The sequence below is a fragment of the Acomys russatus genome, chromosome 29, assembly GCF_903995435.1.
Source record: "Acomys russatus chromosome 29, mAcoRus1.1, whole genome shotgun sequence".
Taxonomy (NCBI): Eukaryota; Metazoa; Chordata; class Mammalia; order Rodentia; family Muridae; genus Acomys; species Acomys russatus.
Window position 1 is genome coordinate 14,129,798 of NC_067165.1, and position 22,856 is coordinate 14,152,653.

General features: G+C 54.3%; 1 protein-coding gene across 12 annotated transcripts in view; it reads right to left on the reverse strand.

Moving 5' to 3' along the window:
* Positions 1-22,856, reverse strand: part of Ptprf (protein tyrosine phosphatase receptor type F) — an 82,863-nt gene that overhangs the window by 51,060 nt on the left and 8,947 nt on the right. For 11 of the 12 annotated variants that reach the window (XM_051171918.1, XM_051171917.1, XM_051171916.1 and 8 more), the window contains exons 3-5: positions 17,538-17,673; positions 9,349-9,494; positions 9,083-9,224 (exon numbers count right to left, since the gene is read on the reverse strand). In XM_051171918.1, coding sequence (XP_051027875.1) covers positions 9,083-9,224; positions 9,349-9,494; positions 17,538-17,628 — 379 coding nt within the window. In that variant the 5' untranslated portion in view covers positions 17,629-17,673. Of the gene's footprint in view, positions 1-9,082; positions 9,225-9,348; positions 9,495-9,610; positions 9,919-17,537; positions 17,674-22,856 lie in introns of those variants that run through there. The other variant, XM_051171914.1, reaches the window with a different exon arrangement.

The following is a 22,856-nucleotide window of genomic DNA, read 5'->3' on the forward strand; positions in this document are numbered from 1 at the left end:
CTGGGAGCCTTCAGTACATTCATATCAAAGACAATGGGCATTTCCCAGATGCCTATAAGTGACTGGCTCCCTATGGGCCAGCAAGACTGGCATCCTTGCCACCCTCACACCCCAGTACCACCAGAACTCTCTCTACAGTAGTCTGAACCACTCAGGTTAATGACCACGGCAAATTTCTCAAGAGGATGTTACACTGTCATTTCCAACCCATTAACAACTGAGAAAACTGAGGCCTCTGGACACAGGGATAAAGTATTCACTCTGGTGCAGGTACTAACAGCTTTACAAAATGACAATCTTTACCAAAACCCTATGAGGCATATGAGCAAATGGGGACTTGGCAGAAATCTGGAAATCCGCCCAAGGTCACTCAGTTAAATTGAAGGTGGGGCTTGGAGGAAAGCAGGTGGCAAGACCCTGGCGCTTTAGAGGAGCAAGCATGAAAAGGTGGGCAGGGCAGGGCAGGGGACGGGAGGGGCGTCCCTGGGGGAACCACGCCCACCCACCTTTTTATGCCCTCAACTGGCTTCGGTTCCGAGCTCCACTGCAGACCACCCCCCCCCCCGCCCCCATGCACACACGCCCCTACGTTTTTCAGGTGCTGTAAAGCGAAGCAAAATGCTCCCCACATGCGAACACCCCTGGCACGCGCCCATGTTCCCCAAGCGGGGTGCACGGGTTACGCTATAGCCTCTCCAAAACGCGTCCTGCCAGCACAGGGGCTGCTGGCGCGGGAGGGCCCCTCCCCCTCCAGGCCACCCGGTAACCATGGCTACGGCAGAGAGGCGGGTGCCACGGTGGAAGGGCTGCGCGCGCTTGTGTCCGAGCGGGCACGCGCCTCCGCGTCTAAGTCTTACTGGGCGCCGCCCTTCCCGGCCCTACCTAGGCAGAGCAGCCGCACCCCCTCCCTGGACCCAGCTCCTCAGTTGGGGTGAGGGGGAGAACTTCCCTCTTACGCATTCCAGCTCTGCCTCTGCCGACCCAGCGCACCCAGTTCCTGCCTGTCTGCCTGGGTCCATTACAGCGCGAGAGGCCGTAAGTTGCCTCTGCTTATACAGTCGCAGTGCCTGCCAGACCCTCCACTGCGTCTAGGGTTCCCAAAGCCTAAGGAGAAGCCCACTTGGCTTTGGGGGACTCTGGAGAGGCACCAACTCCATAGCCTAAGCCTGACAGCCTCCACATATAAGTTGCACGCAAAATCAAAAGTCTGCCCCACGCGCACAGATCTGTGCACCTAGAGTGAGCATCCTAGTGTTCATGAATGGCTGCACCCAACTGTGCTGTGCTTTAGACACTGTACTTGAGAGACCTAACCCCTTCCCTGGAGAAGTCCTGTTGTCTCAGAGCTTAGAGCGGAGATGCATGTAGGAGGGCGTGACTGGGGGGAGGGCGTGACTGGGGGGAGGGCGGGTAGGGGGTGCCGGGAGCATGGCTGATGTCCCTCAGCAGTAAAGCTAATCACTATGACTCCACCTCTCATCTGCTATCTTGGTGACTTCCTGGAGGAAGGAGATCAAGAACGAACAAGACCGATCACTCACGAAGGGCAGAAAGCTTTCCCTGCATGCTGCCCGAGTAAGGACTATAAGGAGGATGGAGGAACAATAAATAGGAAGGTGAGTCTGGGGTCCGCACTGGAGTTCTAATAGAGGAGGGCAGGGTAGGGGGTGGCTGCGGATGTTTAGACCCACAAGCTGCCATGACTGGGGGAGGAGGGAGGGAGGCTGCTGAAGGCCCCTAGGGAGCACACACAGGTCTCTTTGTCCAGCTCAGCCCAGGATGCCTGGGGCGGAGTCTGGGCCAGAGGCAGGGGGCTGCACCAGGGAAGCTAACAGATGGAGGGGGGGGCATGGAGGGTGTAGTAGGGGCGAGCACCGGCACCGTCTGTCAGTGAGACCTCTTCACCCATGTTTACCCAGCTTCATGCATCTCTGAAGACTGGAACATATGCGCATGCACGTACCCTGGCTCCCTGGGGTGGTGCCGTCTGTGAGGGTGACCCCTCCTCTATGCATGAGCTTATCACCCTGTCCCTGAACACACAGACACCTTAGAAACATGCACAGCCAGGGACCTGGAGAACTACATGGAGAAAGAGACAGGTGCAAAAATAGAAACCTACATGTGCATGTGGAGGGGCATCTGCAGTGACAAGCACCTGTGGAAGCAGACTCCTGCAAGCAGATCCAGGGGCGGCATGCACCGAGATGTGGGGACACGGATGTAAGGACATGCAGAGTCAGAGATTACACATATGCACCTGGAGCCACGCAGGAACCTGTGGGTGGCTGGGCCCCACCCTGCCCTTTGGGCACTCCAAGAAAGCCCAAGGCCACCACAGTCCAGTCCCCAGAGCAGCTCCATTCCAAACCAGTAAGCTCTCATACTCAGGGCCTAGGCACACCCCACCCCCAGGCTCCCAGGCAGTAAGGGGGGCCTGAGGGCCCACCTCCCTTCGCAGCTTTCAGTCTCGACTTTCAGCTGTTTTTCCAGGAGAAAACTCCCACCTCTTCCAGCACTCAGATTTCATCAAACTTGGCATCTTAAAAGCCTGTTTTGTTTTTGAGTCTGAGCTGTTTGGGGCCTGTCGGCAGCCAGGGCCTCCCCCTCTCAGTAATCCCCCCTCCCCTGGGCTTCCCTGGCACTCCACATCGTCTTATTCAACCTGGTAGGTGAGGCCTCCGCACCACACGCGGCCAGTGGACTCAGCGGCCATAGCCTGGTCCCACACTTTAGGCTCCAGCTCATGCTGGGCCTCCTGGGGGTTTAAACTATTTACCTCTCTAGGCTCAAGCCTTGCTCCCAGTCACTCTAGACCACTGACAGCCTCCCACTCGCTCTTCAGCCCCCCTGCAGCCCTGCTGCCACCCCCACAGCTTTCCGAAGCATGCTCGCCAAGGTCGGTCAGCGACAACTCTAGAACCAAATCCAGAGGCCACTGCCCAACCCTCATCCTGCTTGGCTTCTCCTCCTTCACAGTCTTCCAGCAAGTTCCACTCACTGCCTCGCTTGCTCTGGCTTCCCTCCTATCTCTCAGGAACCTCCTCCCAACAGCAAAAGCCAGTCCCTGGGGATCCTTTTGGCTTGGCTTCTTGGCTTTCACAATTCCATTTCCAGGCGGCCCTCAAGAGTGCTAGGCAAACCCGTACCAGGCCTTCTCGGCATCTTTCCTTGGATGCCTGCACACACCTGCCTTGACAGATTTTCAAATGAGACTTAACTCACCTTCTCAGACCTGGGCCTCTTCCTGTATTTCAATCTTAGGAAATTGGTTCCGCCATTCACCCAGCCCTGGAACCAGGCAGCTGGTCAGGATACTACCTAACATGCTCTCGATCTGTCTCCCTTCCTTCTCTATTCAAAACAAGGTTGGGGGGGGGGGGGCGGTGCTAGACTGACTCCGTCCACCTTTCACTGGCCTGATGCACTCGCACCCCACTTTGCACCAGCAAGGACTTCTCTGAAGCACGAAGCCGGTCACACCATTCCGCTTAAAGAGCCTTTCTCTCCCTTGGCATCCAGGGTGAGGAGGGAACCTTAGGAGGGTGGAGAATACACACCTGGGGGCACCTAGAACCTCCAACTTTGAGAGCTATTTCTAGAGCTGCTGGTTCAGCCCATGGTCACAAGCCAGGTGGGAAAGGGCAGCAGCACAAAGTGGGCCTAGAGACACATGTGACCACAGGGATGGAGAGCCAGCCTGGGCACACGGGAGGTGTTCTGTGTCCGCAGCTAACAGAAGAGGACTCCAATCAAAAACATTGGACCCCAGGGTCTTGGAAGACTATCAGAAGGGGAAAAGATTAGAGGATTCCAGGGACAAAGAAAGTCAGGGTCTGACCTCCAGCCTCCACTGCTGCCCCATTCCAACAGTGCCCTCCTACCCGACGGTATCTTGGAATGGGGCCTGGCCGCCCCAAATCTACTTCACATCTGCTTGGTCCTGAGATCTACTGTGGTCACAGCAAATGAAGGTTAGGTCCCCAAAGTCTGCTGGACCAGAGGCACGTTGGTGTCCTTCTGCCAGGCAAACATGAAGGCTGTCTGGAGTCCAGGCTTGGGATTCTCTACAGTAGCTCTTCACCTTGATCTTTCCACTATGAGTGAAAGGAGCAGAAAGGCTTAGGGCAGGAAAAAGGGTGGGGCAGGGAAAGATGATCCCCAGAAAAACACACATGCATCCTGCACAGCCCAGGCAGGACACCTAGGGACAGGGTCAAAGGTTGCTCATCGTCAGCCTTTCCTCTGGAGCTGTGTGTCTGTCCCAGGAAGCTACTCATCGCCCTACAGCCTCAGAGCCTACCCGGGTGAGAGCAGGTGCAAAAGCCAAGAGCTAGCGCTACACTGAAATACCGTGACACTGGCCACTGCCTCACAGCCTGCCCTCCAGGTGGACACTCTAGCTGGATCCCTGGGCCAAGAGGCATAGTCCAGTCCTGTCCACCCAGCAGACAGAGGCCAGATGGAAGCAAGAGGAAGGACAGGTGGGCTAGGTGCAGAGGTGGGATAGAAAGGAAAGGTCCTAAATCCTCCTAAAGTTGGTTTAGTCAGAACTTATCTCCTGTGCCCTCCTCCTGGTTTGGTTACAGAGGAACTGCTGGAAGTGCCGCTGTAGCAGATGCCAATGATACTTTAGCCCTACCATGCTGCCCAGCATCCACTGTTGTCCAGCAGTCCCAACTGACCGACAGATCTAAGCAGAAATGCTGTGGGGTCCCAAATCTGAATACAACACCTCTGGCCCCCAACAGCACCAGATTGACCCTACACATCCATTCCAGACTACTGAACCCTGCTGTTCACAAAGCTAAGGTAGAATATTCCCTGCTGTAAACCTTGTGTCACACACACACACACACACACACACACACACACACACACTTACACACCATACCTCCTGTCATATGTATTCCACAATCCAGACATTGCCTGCTGTGCACATGTGCACATGGATGCATCTTACTGTACACATTGCCCATAAAGGACATACCACCTGCTTTCACATCATGCCCATCCCCCACCCCATGCCTGAGGCTCGCACGTGTACAGACCCTGCTACACTACCCCTTTTGTATGAGGCACACTCCTGGTATACACAACACCTCACACACATGCTCACACCACTGTAAGCCCATCATCCGCCAGGTCTATGGAAAGCAAACATGGAGTCCTTGAGCCTGGCCTCTAGGACAAGTCAGAAACAGTTTACCCCTGCTCCACAGCCTCTTTCCCCATCTTCCTTTGGGCACTGTGTCCCTTCCAGAACCTACCCAGTCACTAGGGCTCCACCCACACCTGTAGCAGTCCAGTCTCCCTCCCTGAGGTTTTCCCTAATCATGGTTCTGCCTGGCCTGGACTCTGCAATCCCTGGGGACTCTGTGACCTCCAAACTGAGCTCAACACCCTCAGTACACCCACCCACCCACTCCACCTCTGAAGGGAAAGCCCAGAATCAAGGCCTGACTCCCTTCCCCCAACCCACACCCCTCCTCCGTGAGGGAAAATGTCAGATTCCCTGTCTCAGTGGCAGCAGCGGGCGGGCGGGTTGGAGGGGAATGATTCAGCCACCGCCTCAAGAGTGCGGAGCGAGAAGAGCTTTTCCTGCCATTACCCGGCGAGGGAGAGGCTAGCGCGCTAATGGCTTCAATTACCACTCAGACAGGAACGCTAGGCAGCAGGGCCCTGGTACTCATCACAGGCCAGGACAGGACTGGCCCACCCCTAACCAGCTTGTGCTGGACACCCCACCTTGTAACCTGACAGGGATGTTGGCACAGAGGCTGACCACCCAGGACAGTGGGCTAGGTCTCACACAGCCACACTAAGAACAGCACTCTTGCTCCGGTAGCAGCAGGGCATGGTAAGTCATGAGGGACCTGATGTGGCAGTGTCCCCAGAGGCTGCAGTGGGAGTGGCCTGAGCTAGGCCTGGGGTGAGGTAAGGGCAAAGGGCCCCTGAAGGAGTGTAATCCTGGGATTCCTTTTTAGATAGATTTCACTGACCCTGCAGCACCTGGACCAGGCTCGCCTATCTCTCGCTGAGCACTCAGCACCAAACACTCCAGTGTGTAGAGTAGTACACGCAGTGTGAGACATTGGCAAGGGGCTCAAGCATTATCTCCCAGCCCTCGAAACAAGTTCATCTCCTCACTACTGAGATTCTGTGGTGGCCTCACAAAAATGGCCCTGGCTCTCCCCTGGTGCCAACCCTAGAGCTTAAAAAAAAAAAGCCATCTTTTAACCTATTTCCTACAAGCACCCCAGCTTTCCTACCCCACACACCCAGGAACAAGTGGAGGAAATGGGGCAGGGTTGGTCTAGGCTGCCTCTCGCAGGTCCCACCCCCTGTGACATTCCTTTCTGTCAAGCCTAAAGCTAGCCAAGGTTACAGAGAGCAATAGGACAGACAGGTCAGCACTTTGTTTTGCCGGTGCAGTGTTTCAGGAGCAGGAGGGGCCCTGAGGCCCACAATTCCAACCGCTCTATCACAGTAAAGCCCCGTCCCACACTTCATCAGACACCTTCCAGTCCCCAGAGACATAAACAGATATCCTGAAGCCAGGCTGGGGATAGAAGTATGTAGCTAGTGCTGCCTTCCACCCCCAACACCACAGAAAAATAACCTCTAATCCATGCAAAGAAACCTTTAACCAGGAAGGCGACCCTCTGCACGTGTGAGCTCCCCTCCTCAGGCCGCGAGGGACCCTTTGGAAGCTAAGCTAAAGTTGACAAGGTAGTAGGATGCCTGGGAGGAACTAGTGTTCCATTCTCACAAGGAGACTGCTCCCCAGGCCGAGATGATGCCCACTGGGATAGGGGCCACAGTTCCAATCTTGTAGACTCCACTCAAATGCCAGGCAGGGCACAAGGCTCTCTGCAGGGGCAGATGCCAACAGGTGGAAGTTTGGGCCGGAAATATTTTCTCCTGGGTCACAAAGGTAGAGAAGTGAAGGTCAGAAATGACTTAGTGAGCTCAGCACAGTGCTGGTTTTCTGGGCCCCTGCTCCCAAATGGAATGGACAGTGGGGCAGGCACAAGCCAGATGATGCCAGCAGCAGCAGCAGCAGCAGCTCAGAATGTACACTGAGATCCCAGGGGTGCAGCTTATGTGGTAGGTACTGCAGCTTGGACAGCAGGTACTGTCCCCTGGGTCCAGGACAGAACAAGTGAGGCTCAGAGGCACAGTCACTAGCCCAGGGTCCCTGTCTCAGCCATTGTCATCATCTACGGCCCCACAACAGAGGAGGGCCTAACACAGCTCTGTTAGAATCCATTGATTCACACAAGACACACAGATGCAAGAATTACTGAATGGATGCGTGTGTGAACACATAAAGCCAAAGCGTAAAAACGGCCAATGTGAAAAGATGTTCAACCGCTCTTGTAATCAAAGAAATGCAAATTAAATTGAGATGCCATTTTTTGCCTATTAACTTGGCAAAGCTTTTTTTTTTTTTTTTTTTTTTAAACTGGTAATTTCCACTGCTGGTGAAGAAGTGGAAAGAAGAGGTCCTCGTGTGCCCTCCCTGGCAGGAATATAAACAGAAACAATCTTTTAGCAATATCGAAGGCTTAAAAATCTGTGTGCCCTTTGACTTAGCAACTCTGCTCCATGAACCTAGAATAAGGATGTGATCGGCAAATTGAAGACATCTTCAAGGACATGTATGACACCTTACTTGTACAGGCTGAAAGCTGAGAACATATGCACCCAACAAAAAGGGAACAGCTAAATAAATTAGGGTGCTTCTGCGTGACGGCTTACCCACGGCCATTAAAAATAATGATACAGAAGCATATTTAATGGCAAGGAAAATGCTCACAATATATTTTTTAAGCAATAGCTGGGGAGATGGCTCACTAAAGCACCTGCTGAGCAAGCATGAAGGCCTGCGATCAGTTCCCCAGCATCCACGTAAGAAGCTCGGTATAGCGCTAAGTGCCTGGAACCGCAGGGAGGCAGAGAGACAGAGGTAGACTCCTAGAGCTCCCTGACCAGCGAGGCAAGCCAAAGAGGTGAGCTCCAGATTCAGTGAGTGAGCTTGTCTGAAAAGCCCTGGGTTTGCCCTCTAGCACGGGGGCTGGTGGGGGGAGCGGGGGGGCCAGGGAGGGGAGGGGACTCTAAGTCACGAAACAGTATGTGATCACTATTCTGTTTATGTACTGTTAGCACAAATATATATACACACATATACAAAATACAACACAGGAAATGGGCCACCGAGAAATAACCAAATACCCCAATAAGGGTAGGAAAATAAGAGATTATTATTTCTCCCTACTTACTATCCTACACTTCTCAATTTTTTTTTTTTTTTTTAAAGAGTGGACAGCTATTGGTATTGCGTTTAAAAATGAAAGCAACAATCAATACGGCCATTTTGAAAACACACATTCAGATTCATGCATCCATTGTGGTTAGCGTTTGATCATGTCACTTCCCACCCTATCTGTGGCTTTCTATGTCCTCAAGGAGCGGGTCGTTTCTCAGCCTGATCCTCCAGAGTCACTGAATTACCCTCCCCCTCCTGTCCCTGTCTTCCAGCTCTCCATTGGAAAAGCCTCAAATTGACCACTCACAGTTCTGGAAGGCCTGCTCCCTTACACCCTGGGCCTTGGCAAAGACAGAATTGACTGGACACTGACTGAAGGTAGCATGCATACACACACACACACACACACACACACACACACACATATAAAATGACGTTCTGGGCATCGTGGCAGCTCAAGCAAAGTTTGTGAATAAAAATATGAATGAATGAACTGCTGAATGAGAAAAGACACTAAGATTCACATTTAGAGCCCAGCTCTGGCTCCTTGATCGGAGCACCAGGAGAACGCTGATGCCAACTGCCAGGCTTCACTGCCACGGTCACTTAATCCCAGGGCCACAGAGCTGCAGCACCACACCTCCAGTCTGACCCAGACTCAGGGGAGCAACGGCCCAGCTCAGCAGGAAGTCACACAGCTGGCTTCAACTCAGACCAGTGAGCTTGTCCTGTTGAGGTGGCCAGTCCTCGTGGGCTCCACCCACACCTAAATCTACCTGGCCTCTATGCCAGGCCCCTCTCGGTACATACCTTCAAGCACTGACAGCTTGGCACTTGTGTTGATCTCGCCTAGACTGTTGGTGGCTGTGCACTCATAGATGGCTTCATCTCGCTGCACTCTTAACGGCTGGATCCGCAGCACTGACCCTGCTCCATCGTCAAACTCAATTACCTGTCAGAGGACAGATGTGGCCAAAGGCTGTTAGGGCTGTGGGGATCCACTACAGCCAATTCTCCTCACATCCCCAAAAGGCCCTTGAGGGAGACCAAGAGGAACAAGAGAAGGGAGCACAAACCTCAAAGCGCTGGGAGCTCACTTTCTTCCCCTTCTTCATCCACGTGATTCGGGGCTTGGGTTCCCCTGTGGCTTGGCACACGAAGGAGGCCACCCCTCCCGACAGCCCAGTCTGGTCCTCGGGGACCTTAACAAAGACAGGTTTGCCTGGAAGAGACAGAGACACTAAGTCATGGGGGCACAGTCCCAGCAGGGATGGCCAACACTGCAGGTAGCAGTCCTTGGGGACAAGGGGCAAGAAAGACTTAGATAAAACACCTCACTTGTGTATAGTGCTTAGTAAGGGCCGAGCCCTGTTCAGGGACCTGAACCCTTAACCCTTTGAAGCCGAGGAGGTGGGTGCTATAATCGCTGTTTACAGAGAAGAAAATCAAGGCGTAAGGAGGTCAAGATATCCGTCCAATGTGACTCAGCCGGTAAAGAGTGGAGTCTGGAGTGGAAGTCCCTGCCTCTGTGTGTCTCTGTCTGTGACCAAGGAGCTGGAGCTGGGCTCTGTATGTCCTGGTCATTCCAAGCTCCAGGAAAAACAACAAAACAAGAGCGGCACCGGAGAACTGCTTTCTGGGAGGAACCGCAGACTCTCCTAGAGACTTTCCACCTCCCCTAAGCCGTAGGCAGTCCCTAGGACGCCTCCTCTTCTCTAGCCCTACATTCCAACAGCCCCAAAGGCCTGGACATTCCAGCTCCTGAGAGGCTCTGGATGGCTTCCCGGAGGGATGCTTTCCCATAACCCCCTGCTCCCACCCCTGCCCCCACACAGCATGGGCAGCTCCTGAATTCCTAGTCCTAGGAGGACAGGGGCTCAGGCACACCCTGCCACCGCCTGGATGGCATACCAGGGCTGACCCGCAGCCTCCTATCCCTTCAAGTCTCACCACCCAGGGCCGAAGCCCCAAAAAACCTGGCTCATTGAGACGTAGCAATGCCTCGTTAGTCCTGACAGTGGATCCATTTCCTATTAATCAAGCCAATGAACAGTTCCAGGAAGCCTGGTGCCTTGGGAACTGACTCTGCAGACCACCTGCTTGGTGGACATGAGCTCAGGCACAGTGTGGGACTTGGCAGAAAGCACCCGGTGCTTTATCTCACTTCTCTCAGGTCTCCATGTTATAGGTGGAAGGAAATATCTAGCCACGTATCTGGGTGTTGTCCCAGCCAGCTGGAATAAAGACTTCTAGTTGGCTATAAACTGTGTCTGAGTGGCCATCTCCAGGGCTCCCTGTAACACTAGATGGCAGAAATAACTCACTTGGCATCCACTCCTCTAGACAACCTGGGACCCTGACAGACTTTAAGACGCATCAAAATCTTAAAGCGCAAAGTGGAAACACCATGCCCAGGATGATTGATTCAATACGATGGGGGGTGGGGGCTGCGATCCAGGGGAAAGGATGAGATTCTGGGGGAGGGATAGGGTCCGGAGGGCCAGATGGGATCCAGTGGATCAAGTCATGTGCTCCAAGTCACAAAGCCAGTGAGTAGTCACACATCTGGGACTTGAATTTAGGCCCATCGGAGTCCAACACCTGCCAAAGAGCTCGGCCAGTGGCAGCAAAAGTCAGACTAAAGAGACAGAGGAGTGTCGGGGAGAGGGAAGGCCACAGGTGACAAGTAAGGCAAGCTTTGATTGGGAAAGAGAGGGCAACTGGGGGGAGAGGTTTGTAAATTCTTGGGGTTTTATTTTCTCTGTACTGATGGGTATGTATGTGCCTGCTTGTCTGTGTGTGCATCATGTGTATGCAGTGCCCACAGAGGCCTGAAGGGGGCATTAGATCCTCTAGAACTGAAGTTACAAATGGCTGTGAACTGCCTGATGCTGGGAACCAAACCCAAGTCTCTACAAGAGCGCCTGCAGCAAGTACTCTTAAATGCTGAGCCAGCTCTCCAGCACCAATTCTGGTTTTTGTTTTTGTGTTTAAGGGCATGAATGATGATGGTATGTAAGAGGCAGGCCTTCAGCAAGGGCAGCCAATCTCTTGTTTGCACCACCAAGCCTTCAGGTCAGTAGGTAGGTTATTACCCTTACTTTAGAGACAGGGAAACAGATGCAAGGGGCAAAAGGACCAAAGAGCAATGAGTCACAGTGTTTTGGGGTGGAGCTGGGGTTCACCCTACATTCTAAACCCAAACTCATTTTTAAAGACTTGGGTCCTCCCTGGGGAGACATCTTGGGACTCACCAGTATCTGTTCCTGGGGACTAGGCTGAGCCACTCAAGAGGCCCAATGCAGGGGCTGGAAAGTCGTACAGATGGCCCAGCAGTCCTGGATTCATGTCTGCCTCTGCCACCCCAAGCTACCTTTGGAAAGATCTTTCCTAGTTTCCAAATTTCCTAGAATTTGTAGAGCCTGTCACTGTTGACTATACTTGTCTGACAGGGGACCCCTTCAGGATCTACTGAGGTCATCTCTTACCCCACCTCACCCCATGCCCAGTAGCTTCCAGCTCCCCACCTGCACCGCCACCACCTCAGTATGCCATTTTCCCTCCATAGGACAACAAGCTGACGTCGCACCTCTGTGTCACCCCCACCACACCTTTTTCTCTACTCTGAAGCCAGAGGACAGCCTCCCTCTGATTAGATCTCTCCAAAGGCCTCCCGCAGCTCTTTGCCAGGTCTGACCCAACCACCATCCCCAGAGTCCTGGCTTTAGAGACCCAGATAAGTAATGCTCCCCGAAGCCTCAGGGCCTTTGCGTAAGCTGCACCTTCTGCTAAGAGGCTCTGAGACTACCCCTTTACCCACTAAACTCCTAAGTCACCTTTGAACATCAACATTTCAGAAAACCATCCCCTCCCCCTCCATTAGCTTAGTCCATAGTTTCACCCTCTCTCTGCCTCCTACGGTATGCTCACATTTCCAGAATGCATGTGAGGCTACAACCTTCCAGCTTTTTGGTGTTTAACAGTTGCTCCCCAGACCATAATACTGAGCAGGGCAGATTCCATGCCTGCTCTGTTTCCTGCCCTGTCTCACTGTCTGACCCTGTTCCTGATACCCAGGGGTGCAAAAGAGAGGAAGAAATGGACAGAAAGAGGAATGTGAGGAGTAAGTGGAGACTGGGGCCCCTACATATTCCTTCCCTCTGGGCAAGAGAGAAACCCAGGGAATAAGTGCCCCTCCAGGTCCTGCCTCAACGTGTCTACAGCGAAACCAAGGCCCAGAACCTGAAGAACCAGAAAGACTAGGAGAGTGTGCTGGCGTGGGGTGGGGCCTCCCGAGCCAAACAAAGAGCAGAGAGCCTGGGCGGGAGAGAGAGCCAGGTAGATTATGAGCAGCCACTCCTGGGAGCTGTGTGGGGGGCTGGACTGTGCCCAAGGCCTGGGGCTATCAGGGAGGTAAAACCACTCCCCTCCCTTGGAGGCTGGAGATGAGCCAGGGTGCTGCCCAGGATCAGGCTGACACTGCTACTCCACTCCCAGGCTGCCAGGGCCTTCCCTTGCTCCTTTAACAGAGCCCCAGAGCCACTGGGCCTTTCCTCACTCCAGAGCCCTGGCTAGCCTTGGAGCTTCCTCTGTTCCTCAAGAGACCTTCAGGGACCACAGTCAAACCTTGTCTCTACACTGTCTCCCCAAATTTGCTCCTACTAACGTCTTTAGATCCACCTTTCCCCCTTTTCAACTAGTATTTTACACTCACTTGCCAGAGACCAAGCACTATGCGGAGAATTTAGCCTGGGCCCCAGTGTACGCACCCACCATCCAGGCATGCCTCTGCGTGCACCCTGAACCCCTTATTATCCCCTCTTCCAGGCTGCGTAAGCCTGCCCCACGTCACACTGACAGTTGGGGTGCCAGGCAGGCAAGCAGAACCAGGCTACTGTGACCACTCTGCCCTGCAGCTGCTGATGTGTGTATATTCATGCATGTGCCTACGTGCCACGGTGCATGCGTGGAGGTCAGAGGGCAACCTGGGGAGCCAGCTCTCTCCTTCCATTACATAGATTCTAGTTACCCGCTTGTCACCCAGCCCTGTGGGCAGCTACTCACACTGTTTCAAGACAAGGTTTCTCTGTGTAGCCTTGGCTGTCCTGGACGCACTTTGTAGATCAGGCTGGCCTTGAACTCAGAGATGGGCCTGCCTCTGTGCTGGGATTAAAGGCGTGCGCCACTACTGCCCGGCTGGGATGTTCTTTACATGTCAACAGTTGACCCAGTAGATGAGAGCAAGTAGCTTGGGCCAGGGAAGAAGCACACCCCCTAGGGGGCTGCAGGCATGTAACCCCAGAACAGTTAAACTGGGTCACCTCCAAGGCTCCTCCACACGGGGACTGACTGCTATTTTGTGCCTCCCCCAAGGGGCACATATACACAGGCACACAGAGTGTCACACATGGAAGGAGACAGCACACACAGCAGGGAAGGACCGTGAGGGCAGGGAGCAGCGGGAGAGGTGATGTCCCAGGTCCTGAGCAGCCTGTGACTGCTTCTGGCAGCCTTCCCCAGCCCAGTCCACTCAAGGGCAACCCTGGTTCCAGGAGGCCCTCCAACAGGGGGAGCACTTAATAGGTGCCAGGTGCCATGCCCATGTGACCTCGGTTAACCTTTACAGGTAGGAGTGATTACCCCTGTTGTGCAACAGGAAAACAGGCTCAGAGAAAGCACATGTGCCGGAAGCCCGGGAGGGCAGGGGCTAGCCGGGCCACCCATAAGCACAGCGGGGAGGGGACTGCGGGGGAAGAGAAACTGTGAAGGGGACACATGCTCTTCCGGCTCCTGCTCACCTGCACCCACCCCTTCAGCACCCAGACACCTGGCTTAAGGCCAATTCCTGCAAGTAACTTGGTCCTAACCAGAACCCAACTTGCACCTGGTCTTGGGGGGGGTAGGGATTGGGGGGTTGAGGGGGTGTCCCGCCACTGTCCTGTACTGTCTGCAGGTCTCACTCTGGTTCTCGAAAAAACTCAGAAGCCCAGGGGCATGACTTTTTTTTCTCTCCCTTCCTGCCAGTCTCACTTTTTCATTAGGCAATTCTCTGTGTTAGCAATGCCCACTCATCTTCAGGGGCCCTCTATTCCAGGAAGCCTCTCAAGATGTTCAGGCTACTGCCTGTGCCAACGCTGTCCCAACCTGCTCCCTTGGTTTCTGTCAGCTCACAGACTTGTGACCAGCTTGCGGGGTTCTGGCCTGTGACGGGCATGAGAGAATCCCTTCTATTCCAGCACTTAACCTGAGCCATCAGCAGAAACCTCTGCTGGAGGCTGGACCAAGACCACCTCTACGCCCACCCCCACGCCCACCTCCATAACCCTTCCCTCCCGAAAAGGTGCAGCCCCTGAGTGCGGCTCTGAGGTGCGCGTGCATGAAGCAAGCACGCCTTGGACCCGGGTTCCCACTGGCGGCAACTAGGCCTCCATGTTACCCTGCGGGCTAACTCTTGCAGCTGCTCCTCACCGGGCTTCTCTGCACTCCCCTCGGAGGCCAGGGCCCCCATTCATTTGTCTCGTTAAGAGGCCTATGGAAACACATTTGTCCGCTCTGCGCTTCGCTGGCCTGGTCGTCAATCCTCTGGGGGCACACCCGCCTTGCCTTCTGCAGCAGCCCTGTCCGTGTCTGGCTGCTTGCCCCTAGTGAGAAGCCTTGCAAGTTCAGCCCAAGCCTTGCCATGATGGGGGAGAGATTCAAAAGTGAGGATAATTTAAGGGTAGGCTGGGAGGACAGACCCTGTGGTTGGCTTTACCACCACAGCCCCCACCTGATGCCTCTGCTCCATGGGGCATTGGCCTAGGACAGTGCCCAAGTCACAGCACCTGGGGAGGGACGGGGGGCCCACCCTTAGCAGAGGCAGGGTCTCAGCTTCTTCAAACACCTGCTTGGTGTCTGTAACCAAATGACTAAGGAGCCAGCAGGAAGATTCGGGGAAATCTGCCCTAAAAACAGTTCCACTTCACTCCTCCCGATTCCTACGGAGGCTGGGACTGTCTCACCGCTGTTACTTATTAACCAACCCACTCCAGACCCTGAGTTGGAAATATCCAAACTCCCAGGACTGCCAGCCTACCCAGACCCAGACCTAGGGTCAAAACATCACAGCAGCATGCTATGAGGAGTGCAGAGGACCAGAGCATGCCCAACACTGCTACAGGAAGTAGTGACGGCTGAGTCAGAAAAGGGTAGGGAAAACACACATACACTTGTTTTTGGAGGCAAGACTGTCGCGTAGCCCAGACTTGTCTTCAACTTACTACATAGCCAAGATAATCTGCACCTCCTAATCCTCCTGTTTCCAGCCTCTCAAATGCTAGGATTACAGCCACCACGCCTGGCTGCGGACGAGTGGAAACAGAAAGAATGAGGAAGGCCAGGATGCAGCTGCGAGGAGAGTGCATGGCGGGTTCTGCGTGGAGAGGGACAGTGAAGGGTAAGGCCAGCAAAGAGAAGACACTCAAACTGACCCTGCAAGTGTGGTGGGTGGGTGGGGGGCGGAATACAACCCGATTCTCACTGCGGGGTAGAGAATGGGTAGGAAGGAAGGGACTGGTGGCAGGGGAACCATCAGAAGGCTGGTCGTTCTCAAACCCTAGCAGAAGCTGGAGGAGGCTTGGCAGAGGCGGCGGGGAGAGCGGAGTGGATGCATTCCAAAGACACCTGGAAGGCAGAGGTCACAGAACCTGGAGACAAATTACACGTGGGATAAAAGGGAGGGAGGAAGCTGGGAGGAGGCCCAGGTTTCTGACTTGGTGACCAGGTGGGTGGTAGTGCCAGCCACGGAGAGAAGAAGAGAGGAAAACAGGAGAGTGGGGCTGGCGGAGGTGGTGGTGGTGCAGGCTGGAGTGTGCTGGGTCAGGCAGGGCGGAGAAGACAGTTACTCTCCTAGGTCTCACTGTTCCTCAAAACTCGGTGGCATGTCCTCCCCTGCCATCTTGGGCCCTGAGACTGAGGATGGTGGAGAAGAGTGACAACAGTCCTTCAATATCCAAGGCCCACTCGCTGACTACACCAGGCCAGTGCTCTTGTCGCCATCAGTCACACCCAGGTGCCCTCTAGGGCAGCCTGCCCCTGTAGCTCCCAGCTCGCTCTCATCAGTCCCAGCCCGGCCTGAAGCCCATCCACATTCTCGCCCTTGCTAAAGTTTCCAGCTGACTTCTCTTCTGACACCCCAGCCCTCCTGCACCATCTTGAACAGATTCTCCATTCTACCCTACCCAGGGCCCAGGCTCTGAGGACAAAGGGAGGGGTGCTCCAGGGCCACCCACTTCTGTGACGGCCTCCTGAATTATTAATGAGCCATTTAGAGAGAGAGAGGACCCTGATGGGACAAGGCTCCTGTCTTCAGACCCAGAGGGGACAGAGGGATCCCTATGGCTTGCTGTCCTGGGGCCTGACCCCTGGGTTGGCCCTGGACTGCCTCTGGGTTCAGGGCAGGCTGGGAATAGCCTCTTCCCACCCCACCCCCCAAGGGACCTCAGCTCCGACCTTGTCCCCTCCCCCCAGCCTGCAGATTGGCTAAGCCTGTCCCGTGCTCCGCCTCCCACCAGTAACCAAGCAGTGGTAACCATGGTGACGGGGCGGGCTATGGCCAGTCTTATAGTGCCAGGCAGGGGGAAGGGCAGCAGCAGGGAAGAGACCAAAGTTCAGAGTTGGACTTGAGTAGGGGACAAATTGTGCCCCCAACACACAAACACACATTCTCATTTTCATTCCCTGGCCCCTCTCTCCTTCCCGCAAGCCAAGTGACACAGACCTTCCCCATTTTTCAGGGATTGCAGGCCTGGCTCAGGAAAAGATGTCTTTTGCCTTGAAGGTTCCTCGGAAAAGGGAAGGACATGGATTACTCAGCTTCCAAGCCCTCCCTGGACCTGTGGATATGTCTGGTACCCCTCCTCCCTCTACACAGCGTCCTCTACAGAGACCTGGAATGAGGACCAAGCACATGCCTACGCACGTCACGCAAGAATCACAGGAATCCAAGACATGGCTCCCCAACTCCATACGACAGGGTCACACACTTAGACACGCACCACTCTGCAGAGCCTAAGGGTACCCAGGTGCTCCACAGGATGATGTTCAGAGGAAGCAGAAAGGGGCTTCGCAAGTGCGGCTCTCTAGGACAGGAAGACTAGAGTGTTATCCAGCTGGTCACCCTGGTTCCTCTTCCCAGGACCTAGTACTGTACTCCATTCTAGAGACCTGCTAGAAGGCAAGCCGCTTTCCAACCTGGTACGTCTGTATGGTGAGGAGTTAGACTTACTGTCGCCATGAGCACCTGCCATCAAACCAAGCATCACAAGCGCAGGCACCAGGGGCACCATCCTCCTCCCTGGGGCTGGTTCGGGGGCCATCCAGGGTTCTAGCTCCACAGCCAGCCACAGCCCAAGACAATCCACCTGCAACGGAGAGAAGGGCGGAGTCAATTAGCCAGGGTCCGCTTGTGTTCCTCCTGCCCACACTGCCTCCTGGCCCCCATCCATCCTCACTGCCCACTGAGAGCTGACTTCAGCAGTCCCGTATTGGGCTATGTAATGGCCACCAGAGATCCCTCACCACTGAAGGTCAACCCATCCTACAGAAGAGTGCAGAGGCCTTCAAAGCCCCAGGAAGAGAAGAGAGCTGGTCAGAAACTAGCACAGGGGTAGTCCGCTCTAGAGTTTGCATTTCCAACTCACACCATTTAAGGGGTTGGGGACAGGGAGCGAAAGACAACACGGAGGTTGGGACAAAGACCAAACAAAAACACGACAGAGACAGGAACAGCGAGCAGATTTACACAGTCCAGGGACATCCCAGGCCCTGGGCCATCCTGTTGCTCTTCCTCGGGAAGCAAGGGGCCAGACCCTGACACACTCAACAGAGGTCCCGGAACACAGACCGAGCAGCGGTTGGTTCCACGTTGTCAGCGGCTCATAGCCAAAGCCACAACCCGTCAGGGCTCGCCAGGCTGCTCTCTACACATTACAGTTGCCCCACCTGGCCACCCTCGGCCTGCCCAATTCCCATGGCACCTTCCTACCCCAAAGACAAACTATTAAGAGGCTAGGAAATAGATTGCCAGACCCTCAGAATCAACGCCCACACCTCCCCTTCCCCCTGTTCCAGGTATCCAAAGCAGATGGGGGAGGGCTGTGCGCGGGGCTTGTTGAAGCCTTCAAGACCTCGCTCGCCCTCCTGTTCGCATGCCTCTTCCACTCTGCAGCCACCTAAGTAGTGGCCACACTAAGTACTGGAGACACCTTAGCCCCAGGGCTGAGCGTCTAACGATTTCTCTTCCATGGTCCTGCCTAGGGGCTTAGGTGACATGCAGCAGTGCCCACCAGTGCCTCTCACACTGCCACATATAGACCACTAGCACGTGGCCAGGCTTCATCCACACTCTGAAAACACAACAGGGTATAATGGGGGAGTGACACTGAACATGACCTGGGGCCCCATGGGACCCCACAGTGCTAAGGGCAGTTTCAAGGTGAGAGGACAGGTAAACAGAAGGCATGGGGCTCAAACATGGTTCTGCTCTCTCCTGGAACTTGAACCCTTCTCTGGACTTAGGACAGTCCAAAGATCATGAGGTGAGCCAGCAGCAGGTGAACCAAGGTAGATAAGGCAGGTGGGACTGTAAAGTGAGGCAGGGGCTAGAGACACAGGGGAGGGCAGATGTTCCCTGGCCCAGAAGCTTACCCAAACTGCAAGTGAAGCATAGGCAGCAAAGGGCGGAAAGCTAAAAGGACATGGTATGGCGTCCAGCACTACTCAGTCCGGGCTCTGAGCGATCACAAAGCTGAGGTGGGCCAGTCCAGAGCGAGCCCATACAATGCCATGTCAGGATGGGAGCCGAGGTAGGCCAGTCCACAGTGAGCCCATACACTGCTGTGTCAGGATGGGAGGCCCACACTGTTAAAGGCCCTATCTGGGCTCATTCGTCACAGCACTATGATGTTCTTAGTGTGGCCGTCAAGACATCAGGTGGTGAGCTGCCTGGCCGGGTTGCCATATGGCCATGGTTCTCTCTGGTAGGACTCTAGCTTTGGTACAGATACCCAGGGTACAACTCAGAAAGTGTGTCACACCTCAGGTCAGGCAGAGCGGCCTAGGCAGGTCTCATGGGTAAGACACCACAAAAGTGAGAGTTTAATTTCCATGCTCAAGCATTCCAGGCACGGTCTCCTCACCCCCCTCCCGCCCCCTCCCCAACAGCGGACGCCATCTGGACACAATCTTCAGCACAAGTATCATGGGGGCACACTGCCCTGGTCTGGACATAAAAGGATGCGACAGGATAGAAGTTACAGGGTACAAGATGCACAGCACAGTCATCGTGGGACAGAACTCCCCAGCACAATTACAGAAGCTTAATCCCTTGTAGCTGCCTCGGTATAGCAATCACAGCATGGCAACTCCCAGGTGCAGCCATCACGGAAACAGCGTCTGGTCCAGACATCATGTGGGTGTACACAGAGGGTACAGACAGCTGTGGGTGTAGCTGCCTGATTCCCCAGGACACTGCCACAAAGGTGTCACAGACATGGGGTAGGGGTGTCAGCAGTAAATATTAAAGGAGAACAAAGCCCTACTCAATAAAGCCACCATGTTGCCTCACTCCCAGAACAGCTACGTGAAATTCTGGTCACCAGTGTTATCTGAGCCCAGTCCCCAGTGTAGCGAAGGCCAGTGGCTCTCACTAGAGGACTCAAGCTCCCCTGTGCGCGCCAGGGAGAGTGTTTGGAGCACTCTGTTCAGATCCACATAGGAAGAAGGCAGAAGAGCTGAGAACAGGGGCCTGAGAGACGGCTCCAAGTTAAGTCCCCTGGCTGCTAGAAGGCCTGCAGTTGATTCCCAGCACCCACACGGCAGCTCACAGCTAACCCCAGCTCCAGGGGATCCAGCACCATCCTCTGGCCTCTGTGGGCACGGAGACACGCATGCAGGTAAACACTCACACACAGAACACATTGAAAGCTTTTTCCCTTTTAAGTTGAAAATCTAGACACTCCTCCCCGAGAGAGCTGCTCCCAGTGGTCCCTAGATACTGAGACACAGACAAGTAGAAACACCAGGAGACTCCAGGGACATATATAAACACGGGCACCAATCTCAGGGAACCGCTCTGGCAACCATATAGTCTTCCGAGCCAGGCCTCTCCCTCTCAGCAGCTCCTGGTGTGAGCAAGTGACTCCCACCCTTGGACTCTGGGCACAGAGCCTGCCCCGGGTGTCAGGCAGTTCAGGCTGCTCGCAGATCCACTGCCTCCACCCTCATCAGAAGTCCCAGGCTTGGCCTTGGGTCCAGATGGTAGTCCTGCTCACACCTGGTCTCCAGATCCCTTGCAGAACAAGGCTACCCACCCAACACAGCGGTGCTTGGCACAGACACCCACTCCAACATGGCTGAGCCTTGGACAATTCAGATAGAATCAGGGCCCAAACACTTGGACACTCAAGCTTATCTGTAAATTTCACTGTGGACCATCGGTTCTCCCAAACTGATATACTTGGGCAGGAAAACAATTACGTGGCATATGATATTATAGGGTAAAATTGAGTGTAATTTTTCTACATTCAGAATGGCTTTGATATGTCTTTTTTCTTTGCTACACCACTGTACAGCTGCCAACTGCCCTTTCTTAGGAAGAAATGTCCTTTATTCTCAAATTTTGTCCTTGGTGCTAAAATGTCCTTTCTTGTATGAAGTGATGGGGACAGCAGATAGCAGGGTTTTGTTTTTTCATATATATATAATGTCCTTACTTGGCAAAAAACAAAACAAAACAAAATAAAAAACTGCTAACCCCCTGTCTGGCCCTCAGCACTTTTGGGAACTGAACTGTGTGTGAAACCAAAGAGCCTGGGAATCGCTGCTCCGAGGAAAAGGGGATCTGCAGGCACAACACCAAGCCACAGGACGCATATATGCGTATCATGGAAAATGCATGTCACTTCCACGAGGTCCACCCTAGCCATCCCTGCCAGGGTCAAAGAGGCCCCAAGAGACCATGTGATGCCAGGACCAAGGGACTCCCGGATGGAAAACAGCTGGGATCATTCTCAAGGCCTCCCCCTCATGAATATGCAAACACAGATTGATTTGTTTCCCGTGGGCAAGAGTTATTATTCGCAAATATTAATTAGTCTCCAAATACCACCTGTTCCTCTCGCCTCCCCCACCACTCCTCTTCAGGCCAGGACCCTGGCTCCCAGGAGGCTGGAGACCAAACATGGGCATGGGCAGAAGAAAGGGCACACAGGGTTCCAGTGTGCTTGGCCAAGGAGAGGCCAGGGCTTAAGCGACAAGACCCACGCTGGGCAGGGAGAGCTGAGAACAGTTCATCTTCTAACCTGTGGCGGCTGCTAACCGAGCCCTTTTGTCATGTCCTGGAAGGTTCACCGCGTGGTACTGCAGCAGCAGCCGCGGAGGCGGAAACAGGCCTTGTCACACTTGGGAAGGAAACCCAACATGTTTCCACCTCTCACCAGACCAGCCACTGGCTTATGATGGGAATAAATCAGCTTTAGCCTTGACCCCCCCCCACCCAGAGAAGGTGGCTGGCAGGAAGGAGCCTAAGACTGTCTTACCTCCTCCAGCCGGGCGGCCAGAATCCCCCGTCAACAGCCAGGACCAACATTCCCTCTGGCTCTAGTATTGGGGGGGGGTCCCCTAACTATATCGAGCACCGCCCCCCCTTTGTAGCACTCAGCTTCTGACTCTCTGGGGGAGTCAAAGGGGGAACAAGATGTGTCAAATGCCTGTGAGTGGCAGCCAAGAACCTAACAGGGGCCTAGTTATGAAACAAACAAAACTGCAAAGGGGGCAGCGAAAGTTCCTTGGACAGCTACAACCCCTTAGCCTTTTTCTTGGAAGGTGTGGAGTACGATTCCCTTGGATTAATGTGCAGCAACTTGGCCGCCTTGAGGCCGCTATACTCTGTCTACTGCAAAAGATGGCCTTCTCTTGCCCTAGCCACTCACTCCGCTTCAGACCCGGGTTCAAGTACTCCATCAACGTAAAATCTCCCTCAAGTGACTCTCGCTAGGCTTCCAGCTTGTACGGTTTAGTGAAATCACGAGAGTGATGCAAACAGACCAGTGGTTCTCAGCCCAGGGTTGCTCTGGCCTGCCACAGGACGTGAGGTAATGTCTGGAGACTTCTTTGAGTGTTAGGACTGGGGATGGAGGTGAGGGTTACTAGCATCCGATGGGAAGAAACCCTGGATACTGTGCGACATCTTACGACATAATGCCAGACCCTCCCCGCCAAAAGGATCACCTTGTCTAGAAAGTTTACAGTACCACAGCTGAGAAACCCTGACAGAGGGCAAGCTGTTTGGCCTACAGCCTGACCTAGCCCCAGCCCTAGAACCCAGTCCCCCTTCGAATCACTCTCTCACCTTCAACGAAAGGCAGTCCCAACCTGCTTCCCGTTGCTCCTATCAGCACCTTCTTGGTCTTTCGAATCTCAAAGCATCTCTCTCTGCCCTAGACTAACTTCAGCCTCCAGACCAGCCACCAACAAGTAGCATCCCCAGAGGACAAAGGCTCTGGTCAGACTGCTGGCAGATCAGACCCCTCACCTGAAGACGGAC